The sequence below is a fragment of the Ziziphus jujuba genome, chromosome 5, assembly GCF_031755915.1.
Source record: "Ziziphus jujuba cultivar Dongzao chromosome 5, ASM3175591v1".
Lineage (NCBI taxonomy): Eukaryota > Viridiplantae > Streptophyta > Magnoliopsida > Rosales > Rhamnaceae > Ziziphus > Ziziphus jujuba.
Window position 1 is genome coordinate 27,166,402 of NC_083383.1, and position 14,102 is coordinate 27,180,503.

Below are 14,102 nucleotides of genomic sequence, written 5' to 3' on the forward strand. Positions count from 1 at the left end.
TATATTTATAATATGCAAATAAACCATTTTTATCAAATTTTACCACATTTTACTTATTAATTTTAACAGTTAAAAGTTGAAAAGAAGTTAAAAATTTATATTTTGTGATTAAATAATATTGTAAAAATATAATTTTAACCTTTAATTGTTAAAATTAACTGTTAAAACTGGCAAAATAATCTCTTTTGATAATTTTAAATAATAAAAGGATATAAATTATGATTTTTCAAAAATATGAGGTTTAAGTAAAATAATTATGAAATTGAAAGGATGTAAATGAAATTTTCCTTAATTTTAAAATTTATAACTTTAATTTTTTGTTCTAATTTTACCCATTTTGCCTTCTTATTTTTTATTTTAATTTTCTATAATATAGATTAAAAAACAAAAAACTTATGCTTCTTAAGTGCAAAGACACAACTGAGAAAAGAAGGGAAGGAGGATTAATTAAGAAGTAAGATACATTGTCCAAGAGCAAAGATGGGAGATATGGAAATCCAAAACTTTTTTTCTTCATGATGAACGAATGTAAGTGAATTCTCAATGTTTCACTTTAAACATCTATATCCAAAAATACTTATCAAGCAAAATAAGAATAATAATAAAAATTAAAAAAGGATCTACAACTTCAACTCTAGAGTCCACTTTGGTCATACTCGCATATATGTTTATATAACACCCAAACTTTATTATTATTTAATAATCTGAAATGTTTAAAAGGATATTAGTTCTCACCACATAGAAGACATTTCGAGTACATGTCATCGTCGCCTTGGTTGGCCTCTCTTTTGTGCTATAAAAAGCAATCTTATTACATAATAATAATAATAATAATAATAATAATAAGATAATACATTATAGCATTAGCATTTGCATCAATTTACGAACTCAATCCCTGTCAGAGTAGTTCCTTCATGCAGTTGAATAGCAACATCACCAACTACCTAGATATATTCAATAGCTCAGAATCATAAACATTATCCCAAAAAAATATATAACACGTTACACATATGGTCAATTTATTTTATGAGTTTCTAGATGCACAATCAAATGAATTCCATATAGTACTGTTATAAATCTATATTTTAATCTTATTTAAAATTACTAGCAATGGCATTTAATAATTGAATCTTTTTAAATAATTTCTTTATACTCTTTCATTTTTCTTCTCAAAATCTCTTTAGTTAACTCATACCCTACAACAAACTACCACAAATTAGGGTTGCATACAAAATGATTATATAAATATGGAATGATTATATAAATATGGAAGTTCAAAAACGTGAAATAATAAAATATATCTTTTTATTTATTTATTTATTTTGCAATGATTCGTTTTGTTTTTATTATTATTGTTATTATTATTATTATTATTATTGTTTTCGTTATTTACTAACAATGTGAGATTAGAGCAACACTCATCTACTAAATTCATAATTTATTTCCTAGTTCAGAATTGAACACTTTGGAACTATTTAGACTTCATAAGTAAACAACAAAAAATTTTCAACATTATCTAAAAATTTACGATCAAGTTGACTAAAAATATATTTTTCAAAAAATATTTGAAAGTACCTGACTTAAAATTTTGAATATGTTAAGAAGTGTACAACCGAACAATTTAAAAATGTTCAAAATTTCATAACCATTGTGTAACTATCATCCAAAAGCATTTTGATACCAAAGAAAATTTTGTGAAGTTTTCGCCTAAAACCCTTTTGATTCATTAACCAAAAGCGCTTATCAGTTTTCCACAAAGTAGTGTTTGAGTTGTGAAGAATTTGTCCGAAAAACGATATTGTATAAAGTACTTTTACATTTTCTATTTATTTAAATTGTGGTGTGCAAAAAATGGAAGTGTATAAAGTTCTTTTGGAATTATGAAAATAACTTCTTATTTTTTATAGTTCAATATGATAATTTTGAACTAAAGATCCTATCATGTTAGTCACTTTAAATTTATTGTCAAATTAAAAAAAAAAAATCATTTTAGCTTTTAAGATATAGATCCAAACTAATTAAAAATTTCAAAAAAATCTAAGAAAACTGTAACAGTGCTCATTTATGTTTTTAGTTTTTGATTTTCTATATTTTTTCAAGGTTTTATTTTAATTGTATATAATTTGTTTGTGCTTCAAATGATAGTTTGATTCTTCAACTAAATAAAAATTAAAGAAACTGCCTACAGAAGTTTAAATAAAGAAAAAAAAGAAAAAGAAATACCAAATGGAAACCATTTAAAATTGTTTGTAGAATAAGATTAATTTTCATTAACGTTTTTCTTTTTATCACTATAAATGATTATCATGATAATCATTTATTATTCTTGTTGTTTGACTTCTCAAGAAAAAAAGAAAAAAGAAAAAAGAAAAAACAGAAAATCAAAAACTTAAACATTACCAAACAAGGGGTGGTATAGATACTGCATACCTTAGACATGGATCTAACAGAAAATTCAGTAACTCCAGCCACATGAGGGGTGATTATAACATTTTTGAAGCTTAAAATTGGATCATCGGGATCAAATGGCTCTCTCCAAGCAACATCTATGCCTAACCCTCCCAAGTGTCCACATTTCAGGTATTCAAAAACAGATTCATACTCCAATACACCCCCTCTGGCTATATTTACTAATAGCCCATCCTGCAATTACTAAAACCATTAATTTTATAATATCCAAAAATAAATAAAAACTATTATGTTTTATTATTTTAATTGTTTACCATATGTAGTAAATGTAATCCAAACCTTCCCACAGAAAAGAAAAAAACAAAAACGCAATCCAAACCTCTTTCATTGAGGAAATAAATGACCTGTTGACAATGCCGACCTGAAAAGTCATAATTTTTTCAGCACAAATCATATACTCATAATATTATATATTCCTCTAATTAATAATGAGAATTTCATATATATTTTTTGCGATAGTAAATTGAAATACAGTTAACTGAGAGAAGAAATCTTACAGTTTCATTGTTTAAGGATAAACAACAAACAACAATGTCTGCCTTGCTTGCAAATTTGTGATTATCTTCCGGACCTCCTTTCTCATCAACCAAATCTTCATTAACACCATTTTGACCTGGAAATCAGTTACAAAGAAATACACTATAAGTACTTGGCAATGATTAATACCTTATTAATAGGCATATTTACTAATTTTACCATATGATTCACAAATACTACCATTCATATGGGAAGTCCAGCTCCTTTTTGTACCAATAATTTTTACACCAAAAACTCTCAAGCGCTTTGCCAACTCTATTCCAATATTTCCAAATCCCAAAATGAAAACCTGTATGAGTCAAAACCCGTATGAGTCAAAAGCAGATTTTGATAGAATATTGTGACAATAATGTATATAGTACTTGTATTTATCTTTATCTCATATGTTTTTGTATCTGTATTATTATTATTGTATATAGCAGGTATTAATTAAGTTAGCACACTTATCTGAGTCATCTCTTCTAACAGCAACTTATATTCTTTGAATTTATTCCCTGATTTTTCTCATCAATAATAGTTGAGTTTTTCCAAAAACTTTCATCCCTTTATGGCATCAGAGCATCTATTTCTTAAACGAGTTTCTTCTCAAAATTTTTCTCTTCTCACCTGCTCCTTCTTCATCTATCACCACTCGTTTATCTGTCAGCAATGAACCCATTTTTGCTAATTGCACTATAGTGGTCATTAATATGGCAACATAACCTCCACTTAAATTGACTGAACCAACTTACTTTCCACGGAAAAAGCAGTTCAATACGTTACTTATTACTTACTGGATATGACTTCTATTGCTTTGCTGATGGTACCTTTCCATGTTCATCACTTATTTATCTATCAAAGAAAAATTTCAAAATCCGGATTACACCTTTTGAATTCCTCAAGATTTACTCCTCCTTGGTGCAATCCTTGCATCTTTATCAAGGGATGGTCATCTCATTGTTCTCTTCAGCTGCACGCCCAGCTTAAGGCATAGACCATAGCGGCCCACGCTTAGCCCCTATTATGAAGGGGCTCCAAAAAATTATATTAAAAATTATTATATATTATTTATATACCTTTTTTCTTTTTAATGATAATATATAATATTTTTTTTGGAAATATAGAAATTGAATTTTTTAATTATACATTAACTGCAATTTATTTTATACATATATATATATATATATTAAAAAAATAGTTTTGATCAACTACTCATTCTATTTTATTAAAAATTAAAAATTTTTATTTTCTATAATTAAAAGGAAAAAGATATGTTAAAAGCCTCTTGGTTCATCAATTTTCTCATTTTATTATTATTCTTATTTTTTTTTTATCATTCACTGAACATTTATATAAATTGTTTAATCTTTCTTAAATGCTGTATATAATCTACAAATTTTTTATTCAAATGGCTCCTAGAAAAAGGTTATCTTATTAGTCATTAGTTTTCTTTTTTCCTTTTTTTTTTTATATTACCTATTATTTGTTATTTATTTAATAATTTTATATTGTTCATTATCATTTAATATAAGGACTAACATAAGATTTTTTTTATTTTATTTTAAATATTAGATTGTATCAAGGGTTGAGATTTAAAATTACATTTATTAATCATTGAGTCTCGACAAAGTTCATTTTTCCTAAATAAAGTTTTAGTATGTCACTAAATTCATATTTGATCACTTTTTAAATTTTAAATCTTAACTCTTGTGTTGATACAATGGTTATCAAAGATAAATGTTAATTTAGTAAAATAAGGTGGACCTATACATAAGACTGACTATATATGTTTTCATATATATATATATATATATCTATATATTTGTTTTCTACGAACTCAAATTTGTAGTTATCAATTTTCTTATTATACCACATTTTACCATACAAAAGTAAACCACATATATGTTTTAATGTGCCTTCTCTAATTTAATTTTTTAAAAAAAAATGATTAGAACTTACCATTTACATAATTTATGACCAGTTAAAAAATATTTATTATTAAAATTTACCTAAAAAGTTAAAAATATCTATATATATATATATATATATTTAAAATAAAAATAAATTCTAATTTTTAAAAAATTATTAAGTCTTACAAAAAGTTAAGATGACCCTATTGGTTGAAATGTCATGAGAAGCTTGGCAAAAATTCACACTCACTTTTGCCAATCCATATTGTCCAAGGGTGCTACGACTTTGTGAGAGAGTTATTCGTTCTCAAGGCTCAACAATGGCAAGAGTGTAGCAAATGAACTTGCACTCATTGATAATCTTGTCAATAATGATGACCTAACTGTTTTCATCATCAATGGTCTTTCGAATGATTTCAAAAACATATCAGCCGTGTCTTGAACCAGAGAACACCAATTTCTTTATGAAGAGATCTATGAAAAACTTGTAAAGCAGGCCAATTACCAGAAGAGAAATGACCCATAGATAGATGAACCAATTATCATTGTCGATATTACAAACAGATCCTCCAAATTTTCTTTGCGTAAAGGCAGCTATACAAAGAATTAATAATCTCTTTATGACTTGACTTTAGCTTGTTGTTTTGTTGCTTCACCTCCTATCAACACAACCAATCAACAAAATTGTTCCATGAATCTATTAGGCAATTATAAAGGATGTTGCTAGTGGTATTTAGTTCAAGGGCAATCCACAAAATTTTTTCCTCTATTATGTCAACATTGGACTTTATACTCCACAATAGAAATCTTTGTTTCCAGGGATACCACCACCACAGAATTTTCACTCCAACTCTATTCTTGGACCAATTCCACAGGCCCAATTGAATACCTCACCTTGGCTTGTAGATTTGGGTGTTTCACACCATATGGCAACTGATCTTAATAATCTCTCAAGTATGATGGACCAAATAAAATAATACTACGAAATGATAATAAGCTATCCATAACCCACATTAGTATCACCAACCTTGTCACTCCTTCTCATTTTTTAAAATTAACTTATTTTTTTGTGTTCCTCAAATGAAAAGAAATTTAGTATTAGTTTCTAAATTCTATCAAACCAACAATACATTGGTTGAATTTTTTTCCCATTGCTTTCTCATGAAGGACTACATTAGTGCTAATCAAGGGACCTCTTAGTGGTGAGACTTATGAATGGACAATTCATGCAAATCCTTTTTCTTCCTTGCCAACTAAATTCTCTGTTTTCAAAACGAGTCTTCAAGAGTAGCATTAATGACTTGGTCACCCCTCAGATAAAATTCTTCATCAATTTATTTCCTGTTATTCTCTCCATGTACCCTCCACTAACAAATTTAATTGTAATTCATGTTGATGTAGTAAATCTTATAGGCTTCCATTTGGTAGTTTATCTTTATTTAGTTTTCAATTATTAATGATACAAAATTACATACAGGTGGCAATATATCTGCACTTGGTAACCTATAATGTAAATAATGGAGAGGTGGTGCTGTCTTACCATTTAAGGATTGTTATGGTGCTGTTCAAGGAAAGACATATACTGCTAATACTTAAGAAAACCAATTGTCAAGAAATCTTCAATGTCAACGTGACATTCATCCTTTCATGGCAACCATTGGTGTGATTCACCCTTATATGGCAAGCTTTGATGTCTGGTTATTTTTCATTGATATGTATTTACAGTATGTAAACATGTTACCATAAACATTCATATGGTAACACTATCTAATGACCAATTTGTATGAATAGAAATATAGCTGAAATACAACAATAACAGTGTTTGAAATTCGTTATGGTATTAGAGTCTCAACCTACAAGCCTAATTATGTCTTCCTTAAACTTTTCTGAACCAGTACTCAATATTCAGAGCTTTCATCAGTGTACCAGCTTAGTTTTAACCCGTCTCACTTCCTCAAACTTTCTCATCTAGCATTCTCAGGTCCTCCCTTTGATTCGAAGTCTTGGAGTACTTCATCACATTACTGATGCTGAGAAGCCAGATTCAAAAATTCATCCCAACCTATATGAATTCTAGATTGCAAATGATGATTTATTAACAACCTCACAACAAGGAATCATGTCTGAAGATGTATTAAACCTGGTGGTAGAGGCTGATTCGGCAAAATATATGTGGACATCATTGGAAGAACAACTCTTATTGTCCACTAAGGAAAAGGAAAGGCAAATGAAACACATGCTGATGTTGCTAAAAAAGGGTTCTCTGACCCTTGATGAATATCTTAAGAAGTTTAAAAGCATCTATGATAACTTGGCTGCTATAGGTCAATTGGTTTTTGATGTAGACCAAGTGTTTCAGTTGGCAAGAGGCTTAGGTCCAAAATATCAAGATTTTAGACTGGCCATGCTCACTAAACCACCATCTTCTACATTCAATCAATTTGTTCTTGCTCTCCAAGGACATGAACATGCATTATTAGTTTAGGAAAAGGAGGAAAAATAGATCCTTGATCATAATCAAGCATTCTTTGGATAGAGAGGATGAGGATGAAATAGCAAAGGATGCAGAATCTTTAATTCCTATGGGAGAGGCTTTACACCTGCTTCTAGACTAGACTCCCGAAGCTCATATCTATCCTGACATAACCAAGTTTCAGACAGCTTCAAGGAAATTAGAAATCATAGAACTATGGATCATCTTTCCCAATGTAATTTAGATAAAGAGAGGCCCAAGGCGCAGTGTCAAATTTGTCATAATTTCTACCACACTATAGCAACTTGTTGGAAGAGGTATGATTATTCCTACCAACCAGATGAAGAAAGTCGTGCTTTGGGTACCCTCTCATTAAATTAATCAAATGATGAGAAATTCTATGTGGATTCAGGAGCATCATCTTATATGACCAATGATGCAGCTAAATTCACTAATTCTAAAACTTATCATGGTAAGGACGTGATTTATGCTGGTAATGGAGAGAGTTTGTCAATTTCACATTTTGATGATCTCAATATGTCTACAAGCCATGGAAAAGTAAGGTTAAAAGATGTCCTTGTTGTTCCTTCTTTGACAAAGAACTTGTTATTTGTCAGTAAAATGATTTATGATAATCCTTGCACTATTGAATTTAACTCTTTTAGTTTCTTGATAAAGGACCCAAACCAAAAAGCATAATAGCCAAGTGGCATCAGAAATGTCGATTGTATGCCTTAGATGATCTAGTTCATCAAGTTTTTAAAGCAATAAAAGGAAGTACAGCTTCTAAAACTACGTGGCATCAAAGATTGGGTCACCCCAATTCTAAATTGTTACACATCTTGAAGGATAGAAAAAATATTAACATTAGTTATTGGGTTTCTAAGCCTTCAGTCAGTGTTAATTGTCTGCTAGGCAAAAGTTGTAAACTTCCCTTTGGATCATCAATTAAAATTACTAAATTTTCTTTAGAAAAAGTTCACTGTGATCTCTGAGGACCTCCTCCAATAACTTCTTCTCAAAAGTTTCGATTTTATGCACTTTTTATAGATGATTATTCCAGATTCTCTTGGCTATATCTTCTAAGAAAAAAATCAGAGTTTTTTGAGTGCTTTATCAGATTTCAAAGTTTTGTTGACAACCAATTTGATCGAAAAATTAAAATATACCGATGTGATGGTGGAGGTGAATTCAATTCAAAGGAGTTTCTATTACATCTTCAAAAATGAGGAATTTAACAACAAGTTTCTTGTCCTGGAATTCCTGAATAGAATGGAGTGGCTGAACGCAAACATCGTGATGTTGTCGAAATTGGTTTAACTCTCATTTTTAAAGCAAATCTCTCTCTCTCTCTCTTTCTCACACACACACACACTATGGGTGGATGCATTCTTAACTACTGTTTATTTGATCAACCGATTACCATTGTCTAGTGTAAACAATAGCTCTCCATCTTATAAACTATATCAATGGCATCCAGATTGTAATGGCTTGTGGGTATTTCTTTTCACTGAGGCACCTCAATCAAAATAAGTTTTAACACAAAAACTTATCCTTGTATTTTCATTTGCTACAGCTCTCTTCACAAGGGTTATAGGTGCTTGTATCTTGCCACAAACAAGGTCTTCACCTCACTTCATGTTATCTTTGATGAGACAGGCTTTCCATATACTTCATGTGTAGACTATAAAAAAGTCACAAAATTTGGAGATGACAGAATTTCCAAGGCTTGATGGATAGCGTGTACCTGAAGAAAATGCAACTTCAAACAGTTTAAATGTTTCAAACACCGCTCAACAGTTTAACAACTCATCTTCTCTTCCTCACATGCCAATAGGGAATTCTACCAACTCCCAAATAATGGATCATGATTGGCCAAACATTGTTTCTCTACCGACGGGACAGTCCATTATTTCTCAAACAATTGAGCACGATGGTTCTTTTTCTATTACCCACATATTTCATCTCATGTGGATTCCAAGGACTTCAATAATTCTCATTCTTCTATAGATATTGGGCCACTCAGTAATTCACCGTGTCTTGACCATAATGAAGGCTCATTAACTTTTCCTCAAACAATTGCTGCACTGGAACCTGTTCAAGTTCCACAAGTTCCTCAAAATGATATTTTGGATCATTTATCTATATAACTACCTATTACTTCTTCAATGACCTCCATGGCTCAAAATTCATCCACAGCTTAAACAGATCACATGATAACTCGATGAAAGCTGCAGCATGATCCAACGCTTACCTCTCAAATGATGCTCATGGCAACTATTAACTCTAATGCTGTTGAACCTAAAACCTTGAAATCAACCTTAAAGGATGAGAGATGGGTAGCTACAAAGAAAGAAGAAATTCAAGCATTAAAAAGGAATCAAACTTGGACATTAGTTCCACATCCAACTCATACTAATATTGTTGGTTCAAAATGGGTCTACAAGCTAAAATATAAAGATGATGGTTCTCTTGATAGGTTTAAGGCTCGGTTGGTTGCTAAAGCTTACACTTAATTTCCTGGTCATGATTATGATGAAACTTTTAGTCCAGTGGTCAACCTACTACTATTCGGCTCATTATCTCTATTACTCTTACTCGTAAATGGACTTTGAAGCAATTAGATGTGAAAATTACTTTTCTTCATGGGAATTTAAAGGAAACAGTATACATGGAGCAACCACGAGTGTAACAGCCCAACCCAGACCAACCGCATCAAGATATTGTCCGCTGTGGGGTATTCCAGGCCATAGCCCCCCTTATGGTTTTGTTTCTACCAATCCCACTAGCAAAAGGCCTCTTGAAGGGAAATGTATCCACACGTTTACAAGCCATGCTTCGTTCCCATTTCCAACCGATGTGGGATCTCACAATCCTCCCCCCTTGGGGCCCAGCATCCTTGCTGGCACACAGATCCGGGTACTGGCTCTGATACCACTGTAAGAGCCCAACCCAGACCACTTGTATCAAGATATTGTCCGCTTTGGGGTATTCCAGGCCGTAGCCCCCCTCACGGTTTTGTTTCTGCCAATCCCACTAGCAAAAGGCCTCTTGAAGGGAAAGGTATCCACATGCTTATAAGCCATGCTTCGTTTCCCTTTCCAACCGATGTGGGATCTCACAACGAGGCTTTAGTGACTCTTGCTTCCCTGATCACATTGGCCTTCTTCAAAATAGGCACCTCAAGCTTGGTTTGATAGGCTATCATAGTTCCTTCTTCATCTTGGCTTCTTTTGTAGCAAGGCCAACCCTTCTTCGTTCATTTATCGTCATCAATCTGCTATCATTCTCTTTTTTATTTATGTGGATGACATTATTGTTGCCGGAAATAATGACTCTCTCATCCATATTTCATTACAGAAACTTAAACAAGAATTTGCTATTAAGTACCTTGGCTTGCTACATTATATTTTAGGGGTGTCTTTCAAATACTTTTAAGGGGAGTTACTCTTTCTCAATCTCAATATATCAAAGATTTCCTCCATCGTGTTTGTATGTCATCTTATTCTTCTCTTGCTACTCCTATTACTTAAAACTAAAAGAATAACATGATAGGCCATGACCCTGTTAATGTCCATCACTTCCAAAGCATAGTAGGAGCCCTTCAATATTTATCTTTCACCAAACCAGACATCCAATATGTTGTTAACAAAGTTTGTCAAGCCTTTAACAATCCTACAATGCTTCATCTCAAGGCTATCAAATGTATATTACGTTATCTCAAAGGTACACAAGATCATGGTCTTTGTCTTCGCTTTAATGGTTTCTCTACTTTGTATGGTTTTTCTTATGCAGATTGGGTTGGTTGTCCAATCACAAGATGAAGTACCACTGGGTTCTGTATCTATCTTGGGGCCAACTACATATCTTGGTGCTCCAAGAAACAATAGTCTCCTGGTCTAGTACTGAAGCTGAATACCGGTTTATGGCTTATACGACTGTTGAGATTATATGGAATACATACTTACTCTGTGATATTGGTGTCCCACTACATCAGCCACCTCAAATTTTTTTATGATAATATTAGTGCCTTACATATCACTGTTAATCCCATGTTTCATGCTCATATGAAACATCTTGAAATTGACTATCATTTTGTGAGAGAAAATGTTGCATTGGGTTCTCTTGTTACACGTTATGTTCGCACTACTGAACAACCAGCTGATATTTTAACCAAATCCTTTCCATAGTGGCATTTTGAGCTGCTCAAATTCAAGCTGGGAGTTTGTTTTATTCCACTCACTAGCTTGAGGGGGGATATTAACGATACAAAATTACATTCAGCTAGCAATATCTCCGCACTTGGTAATTTGTCATATAAATCATGCAGAGGTGGTGCTGTCTTGCCATGTAAGGATTGTTATGGTGCTGTTCAAGGAAAGTCATATACCGTTAATACTCAAGAAAACTGATTGTCAAGACAATCTTCAATGTCAACATGATACTCATCCTTTCATGGCAAGCTTTGATGCCTGATTATTTCCCACTAATATGTATTTACAGTATGTAAAGGTGTTACCATAAACACTCATATGGTAACACTATATAATGACCAGTTTGTATGAATAGAAATATATTGAAATACAACAATAACGTTTCTTGAAATTCATTATCAACCATTATAGCTTGTCTATTTTGATGTTTGTAACCCTTATATGACTTTTTATGATGGTTTTAATTTTTATGGACCTTTTTTTGAAATATATCTAGATGATTTTGATTAATAATAATTCTTATGTAGCTACATTTTTTTATTAATTTTAAAAAATGGTTGAAATTTTTTTTCAGCTTCCAATTAATTCTTTCTACTTTGATAATGGTGGAGAATTCTTAAAACTAAAAACTTTTTTCCAAAACAATAAAATTAATTACTTTCTGATCATAACACAGCTATGCTGAAAAGGAAACATCAGAAAATCCACGAAACTGGATTAATATTGTTGTCTCAATCTAGCATGCAACACCAATTATGGACCTATGCATTTTTTAATGCTACATATCTAATTAATTGGTTAGTTACTCCTACCTTGAATAACAAATCACCATTTGAAGTCTTGTTTCAAAAATCTCTAAACTACAACTCCTTTAAAATCTTTGGGTGCTTTTGTTATCCATGGTTAAAACCATGTACAAATTATAAATTAACGTCTCAATCCAAACCGTGTTTTAATTTAAGTCCTCTTAGATCATAAAATGGCTTTGTTTGTTTTGATCTAGTAAAAGAAAAAACATATAAATTAAGACACATTATTTTTATTGAAAATAACTTTCCTTTTAAAATTCTATTGCACTAATAGACCTACACACGACACCTCTTCAAAATTCTCCAACCTTTGACTTGGACTCTATCATTATTATCTTCCTTTGACAACATGTAATCCCTATAAATTGCCTCTTATTTATTCTCTTCTTAAGACCCATATAATCTCTATCATTTATGTCATCCTCGCTCTTGTTTATCACGAAATACCAACTCCTTATCTTCAATGACTCCCATGCACAATTCTAGTCATTCAAGTCCCACCCAAGACTAGGAAACACGAGTGAGCACCTTATCTGTGTGCGCTCCTCTCTCATCAATTCCAAGCCCCTGACCTCAACTCACAACTCACTCTCCCCCAATTTGTATGCATGCAATGCATATCCGAGCCTCGAATAAAATTTTTAAACAAAAAAGTTCTCGCTGACTTCTTCTTTGTCTCAAAACAGTCAATAGGTGTTACTAATGAACCACATATAGCACCAAGCCCTGAAAATCCTGGAACACTAAGCAATGACAATGAAGTTCAGTGCATTAATGCAAAATAACACTTGGGAATTAGTTCCACACAACTCCATACAAAATGCCATTGGAGAAAATGGGTATTATGGATTAAGTAGAGTCTAGATGGATCAATAAAATGCTTATAAAGCTCTTCTGGTTGCAAAGGGATTCGATCACAGACTTTGGAATTGACTATGCTGATGGTTTCAATCCTTAAGTAAAACCAGCTACAATCAAAGTAGTTCTATGTCATGCCCTCTTAAACAGCAAAACTCTATGCCAAATGGAAGAGGTTTTCATTATTCACAATAATAATCCTACTTGTCGTTGTAAATTGAGAAAAGTGATATATGGTTTCAAACAAACTCTTATACGGATTCACCGTTCTTCATCCTTGTTCTACATCTCTTAGTTTATGTTGATGATATAGTTCTCATAAGAAATAATACTTCTCTTTTGGATCAATTTGTCAAATCCTTGTCAAATCATTGATCCTTATCAAACTGCCCAATTGACATTCATTGACTATAGTCAAATGCGTGCGTTGACATTTAAAAGGCTTGGTTTCTTTTGGTCTTTCCTTTAAACAAAATTCTCCTTTTGTGTAACATGCATTCTTGGATTTCGATTAGGGGTTATAAGGATTATTGCACTTCTACCACTAGGTATATTGTTTTCTTAGGCAATAATCCAATTTTTTGGTGCTCAAGAAAACAAAAATTAGTGTCAAGGTTTTCCATTGAAGCAGAATATGGAATTGTGGCACACACAACCTCTAAACTATGTTGGTTGCTCTCTCTTCTTAAAAATTGTGTGTTCCATCCACCATCACTCCAACTATTAACTATGACAGAATTATAACAATGGATATGTGTAATTTGAATCAAATCAAATTTATGTAGCAATAAATTTCTTTGTCATGAGATTTGTTTAACCATATTTTTTTAATCTTATTTCATAATTATAATCG

General features: G+C 31.7%; 1 protein-coding gene across 1 annotated transcript; it reads right to left on the reverse strand.

The window, feature by feature from the left end:
• Positions 1-647: 647 nt before the first annotated feature.
• Positions 648-3,664, reverse strand: LOC125420073 (uncharacterized). Its single transcript, XM_060817316.1, has 7 exons — positions 3,613-3,664; positions 3,448-3,500; positions 3,187-3,295; positions 2,967-3,082; positions 2,789-2,830; positions 2,431-2,643; positions 648-944 (listed from the first exon to the last, which is right to left on the reverse strand). The coding sequence occupies exons 1-7, from the start codon at positions 3,662-3,664 to the stop codon at positions 876-878; spliced, it is 654 nt and encodes a 217-aa protein (XP_060673299.1). The 3' UTR covers positions 648-875.
• Between the last annotated feature and the right edge of the window lie 10,438 nt (positions 3,665-14,102).

What these genes read in the sequence shown, in the direction of transcription:
- LOC125420073 (XM_060817316.1), bottom strand. Translation starts at nt 3,664, where the DNA reads ATGGGTTCATTGCTGACAGATAAACGAGTGGTGATAGATGAAGAAGGA. An exon ending in TATCCTTAAACAATGAAACT is followed by an intron (nt 2,831 to 2,966) that starts GTAAGATTTCTT and finishes ATGACTTTTCAG; the next exon opens with GTCGGCATTGTCAACAGGTC. An exon ending in CTGTTAGATCCATGTCTAAG is followed by an intron (nt 945 to 2,430) that starts GTATGCAGTATC and finishes GAATATATCTAG; the next exon opens with GTAGTTGGTGATGTTGCTAT.